The following is a 4835-nucleotide window of genomic DNA, read 5'->3' as shown; positions in this document are numbered from 1 at the left end:
GTCCTAACTAACTTAAAAAACCATGCAAAAAAACAAAAAACAAAAAACAAAAACAAAACAAGTAAAGGAAAGAAAAACACAGCACCACCGCCTGGCATAGAGGAGGATGGTTTGTATTGAGAGTGGATACTTAGAATTAGAACTTAAGAAGAACAAATGTTTTGACTGGGTTTTAAGCAGAAAATAGGTTACGGTGGAGAGTAGGAATGGCCATGAATGGTTTAGCCATGGTCCTGGGTTACGGTGGAGAGTAGGAATGGCCATGAATGGTTTAGCCATGGCCTTTACCACGCCTGATTTGGAGTCCATGTTAACCTTCGATCCATCTGGTCCATCTCCACCGAGAACTTTCCAATCAAAACACTGAACCATAGCTGTAACACTACAATTAATCAAACTTGAGGTCATGTTGGTCCCAGGGCACATTCTCCTTCCTCCACCAAAAGGGACGTAAACCTGTAAGTTTTGCCCCTTGGCGTTGTCCTGTTCAGTCAAGAACCTCTCTGGAATAAAATCGTTGGGGTTTTCCCATATCTTTGGATCCCTCATAATAGAGTATGCGTTCATTATCATTGTGATTCCTTTGGGTATATCATATCCTCCAACTTTGCAATTTTCACCGCATATTCTATCAAACAAAGGCACTGGTGGATTTAGCCTCATTGCTTCCTTAACACACGCTTGAAAATAAGGCAGGTTTGGGATATCTTCTTCATCCACAAGTCTCTCTGTCCCAACAGCTGAATCTATCTCCTCCCTCAGCTTCTTGAACGCGGCAGGATGGTTGACAAGCTCTGCTAAGATCCACAGTATGGCATCTGATGTAGTATTGGTACCTCCTGTGAAAAGATCCTGGGAGAGAGAGAGAAACAAAAGAGCGGAAATTAAAAAGGATGTTTAATAAATAAGATTAATTAAATTTTGACAATTCATTCCAAGTATAATTAAAAGAAAGAAAGTACTGATCATCTTGAAAGAGAGATTAACTAATACGGGATGGCAAAGAATTACCAGAAAGAAATTCTTCATTTGCTTCCTGGTTATCCTTATTTCAGCATTCTTCATTTGCTTCCTAATTACCAGAAAGAAATTCTTCATTTGCTTCCTGGTTATCCTTATTTCAGCATTTTTATCATGATACACTTCCAAAAGAATATCCATCAAGTCTTTTTTCTCCATGTGAGGACCTTCTCTCTTCGCTTTCTCCTCATGCTCTACCAAGACGTTTTCAAACAATTCATCATACCTCTTGGGCACGTCGGCAATTTTCTTTCTTAAGTACCAAGTACCTATCCTTTTCAAGGGACCAAACACGTTAAATAAAGCAAGCTTTGCAGCCAGATCAAAGGATTCACTCACCAGCCCTCTACACTTCTCAGCCTGATTATCTTCCCCTGAACACCTAGCACTCATAATCATCCTGCAAGTACTATTGTTTGCTAGTGTTAATACCTCAGCACTCACATTTGCAACCTCATTTTTTTGACCTATCTCCAACATTTTACTCAAAAACCTCACAACTTCTTCGCGTCTTACATTCTTTAACTTCTTCATCTGACTGGTCCCCAACAACTCTTTCGTACAAATTTTCTTCATGAATTTCCAGTAATCCCCATACGGGGCATTGAAAAAGCTTGTTGAGCTTCCGAATAGTAAACTATCCCCAAAAGGGGATTTTATTCTAGAGGTAAAATGGACATCTAGTGCTTTGAAGATTTCCGTGGCTAGTGGAGCGGATGAGACAAGAACAGCAGGATATGTGGCCAAACGGAGATAGAGGAGAGGGCCATATTTATTGTTGAGAGCATGGAATCCTTTGTATGCTACTGGGGTCAATAAATGGAGGTGGCCGATCAAAGGAAGTGTGGGTGGGGTTGGAGGGGGGCAATAACCGGCAGGTTTCTTGCCGGGCCTCTTGAAGATGAATTGAAGAAAGACTGTGATAACCCATAGTACAAAGATGGCAAGGACATATTGGATGGCGATCATGGTGGCCGCTTAGAGAAATCTAGCTGACATGCAATTGTTGAGTATGTGTTTTGAAGTATGTTCTTATGTATTTATAGCCAACTCTGCCCTTTACCCAAGCGTTGCATGCGTGGGCAAGTAAGGATGAATAACGAGTTCTTAGGAAAATAAAAAAGATGAATTAGCTTAATTTTTTTTTAAAATTTTATGAAGAAAAAATATCTCCCATAAAAGAAAAATAACTAACGACATAAATACATTGAAAGATCGAACTCTTTTTCCTATCTGTTCTTTATATCGTTATTGCTTTTTTGCAGAGACACCACGCCTAGGAAGACTGCTTGAACCAAACAGCCATGGAAGGTTTTTCAACTGTCAAATTGATCTAGAATTGAATAGTGAATGCATATGATGTTATACTATTGATTTGACTATATTTTGTGTCAAATTAAGTTCTTCGAAAGAACCGAAGATAGTGAAGCCTGTACCATGATAAAAAATGTAAGCAAAGTACACAAAAATTCTAAACTCGAAGAAGACAACAGATGATCACTGTGGTTTTCTTCTTCTCCTTGTTATCTTTTAAGATTAATATTTTTTTTAAAAAAACTATTTTTAATTAAAAAAGAATGCATTAAATTGATGCATAGTTTAGAAAAAAAACTAATAAACCCTTATACCAAAAAAAAAACACATCTATTGAAATTTTAAGTGATGGTTTTGGAGAAGAGTATTTAATTATGATTATTTTCTTAAGTTAACCAGGAAAGTTCCTATTCAATCAAATAGGATAATTTGCACAATGAGCTAGCTAGTCAATGCACTTCAAACAAAGCAGTCTTTGAATAATAAATAATGTGATTGCCTGAAATATATGTTATATTATAATAATATTTTTTTAAAAATTATTTTTAACATCAATTTATCAAAATTATTTAAATATAAAAAAATAACAAAACAATTTCAGACTTTAAAAAAATATAGTTTTAATCACATTTTTAAACAAAAAAAATCACATTTCTAAACACTCCTATCAACATATAATTTTAATTGAAGAGACTGATATGAAGTGTCATGTCTTTGTAGTGACATGCCTCTCCACTTGTATTTTTTAATTTGCAATATATAAAACATATATGAATCTTTGAAATTCATGCCATCACCGTTGAGAATAATAACTGAAAATATAGCTGAATAACCTGTGATGTTTTAAATTTATTTTTAAAAAATAAATAGTTTGAATTTTATAAATTTTAAGATTACTGAAAACTTATATAATTGTTAATTTTAGAGCTTATAAGATTAATCAAGGTGTGCATAAACTCATCCAAACAACTACAATAATTTTAAAAATAAATAACAAAAAAAAATTAAAAATTGAACATTTGTTTTTAAATAAAAGAGACAACAAAGAATGAAAATTGACTATTTTTTTAACAAAAAGGAGGGGATCGAATAATTGATAATAAGAAGGGGTTAAACTACGGCTTTTACCTAAATTTAATTTTCAATTTTTCAAGTACAAGATTTTATTGATTTTACCTCAAATAGCTATCAATTAACAGCCTTTAGTAGGATTTTTTTTTTGTTTGGTTGGGATCATTAGCATCTTTTATATTTTTTATTTAAAATAAAATTTAACGAACAATCTTTCTAATTAATCCTCTTTTTTTCACATTTACATCAATTATATTATTATTGCTGCTGCTGCAGCATTCTTTATAAAATTATATATATAATACGAGAAGAAGATTCACATATATATAAATTAGCTTAGCTTCCTATTATACACTAAAATTGATCAAAGAGTTATGAACTACGATCAGGAAGAACATGTAAAACTTAATTACAGACTGGGTTTTATCACTTAAACATGAATGATGAATGAAAGATATAAAAAGTCTACATTGTATAAAAGCCTTAAAACAAGAAATGAATAGCTAGTTGCCAGAAGTTACATAGAATAAGATAAGAGAATAATTACTGAAAATTATCTTAAATTTTTCTATTTAAATATGAAAACAAGGCAATCGAGAACAAATTGAACAACTCAACAAAACAATAATTATTAGTTAAGTTCTTTGTAAAAAAAATTAGTTATACGGAAAAAAATAGTTTAATTTTTTTTTTTGGTTTGTCTTTTTGGAAAGTGGTTAACAACTTTAATGGATTGACTTATTCCTCAGGATTGCCTTATTCCTTAAATTTTTAGGTTTAGATATATTGATAGAGAATTTATTTAATTTTTCACTGTTAAAAGAAGCCAGTGCTGCACCATGCTTAGAGAGTGTTTGTGTGTAAGGTGTGGTAAGTTTTTTTTTTAAGATACTAACCTTTTAAAATATATACTATATTTTTTAAAAATAAAAAATATATATTTTTAGTAAAAAGTATGATAGCTTTTAAAAAAAACCTAACCACACCTCTCATCTAAACACCCTTTTAATATCTACGGTCTTCGCGCATACAGAGAAGGCCACCAGCCCTATCCAGCAACACTGAATCGTGATGGATCTTTGACTAGATGATGTTAATTTTGGGATCTTGAAGGTGGATATTAATCTTGAAGGTGGATATTAAGGAATTATAAAACGCTAATTAATGAGAATAATGGCAATAGGTTTACTTGGAGATGGTGCTATATATTCTACATGAGAGAAGATGGAAGTCAAAGTAGATAAGTATTACAATAAATAGAAGGACGTACTATCACGATTATTGCCCCTTTAATGTTCATGCACACATTCTAGGTTAGGGCGACCTTTCCATTATTGAAAGTTGAAATTTAAGCAATGGACGTCCCCAGATCGCTGCAATTATTGGGTTTTCATTAATATTGGATCTCCTACCTGCTTGAAAGGGCTCGT

At 32.9% G+C, this 4835-nt stretch overlaps 1 protein-coding gene across 1 annotated transcript; it reads right to left on the bottom strand.

Moving 5' to 3' along the window:
* Positions 1–30: 30 nt before the first annotated feature.
* LOC105120146 (cytochrome P450 705A5-like) lies at positions 31–2018 on the bottom strand. The gene is made up of 3 exons (XM_011018337.1): positions 1081–2018; positions 284–852; positions 31–233 (listed from the first exon to the last, which is right to left on the bottom strand). Exons 1-3 carry the CDS (start codon positions 1987–1989, stop codon positions 173–175), a joined length of 1539 nt encoding a protein of 512 aa, XP_011016639.1. The 5' UTR covers positions 1990–2018; the 3' UTR covers positions 31–172.
* Positions 2019–4835: the final 2817 nt, after the last annotated feature.

This window comes from Populus euphratica, unplaced genomic scaffold, assembly GCF_000495115.2.
Source record: "Populus euphratica unplaced genomic scaffold, PopEup_1.0 scaffold4971.1, whole genome shotgun sequence".
NCBI lineage: Eukaryota > Viridiplantae > Streptophyta > Magnoliopsida > Malpighiales > Salicaceae > Populus > Populus euphratica.
The sequence above is the reverse complement of the archived record's forward strand: the minus strand, read 5'-3'. Positions and strand labels throughout refer to the sequence as shown.

Bases quoted from the DNA above. Each gene is read 5' to 3' on its own strand.
- LOC105120146 (XM_011018337.1), bottom strand. From the start codon at position 1,989: ATGATCGCCATCCAATATGTCCTTGCCATCTTTGTACTATGGGTTATC. The intron at 853-1,080 runs GTAATTAGGAAG...TCTCTCTCCCAG, and splicing joins AAATGAAGAATTTCTTTCTG to GATCTTTTCACAGGAGGTAC. The intron at 234-283 runs GGCCATGGCTAA...ACCGTAACCCAG, and splicing joins TCCAAATCAGGCGTGGTAAA to GACCATGGCTAAACCATTCA.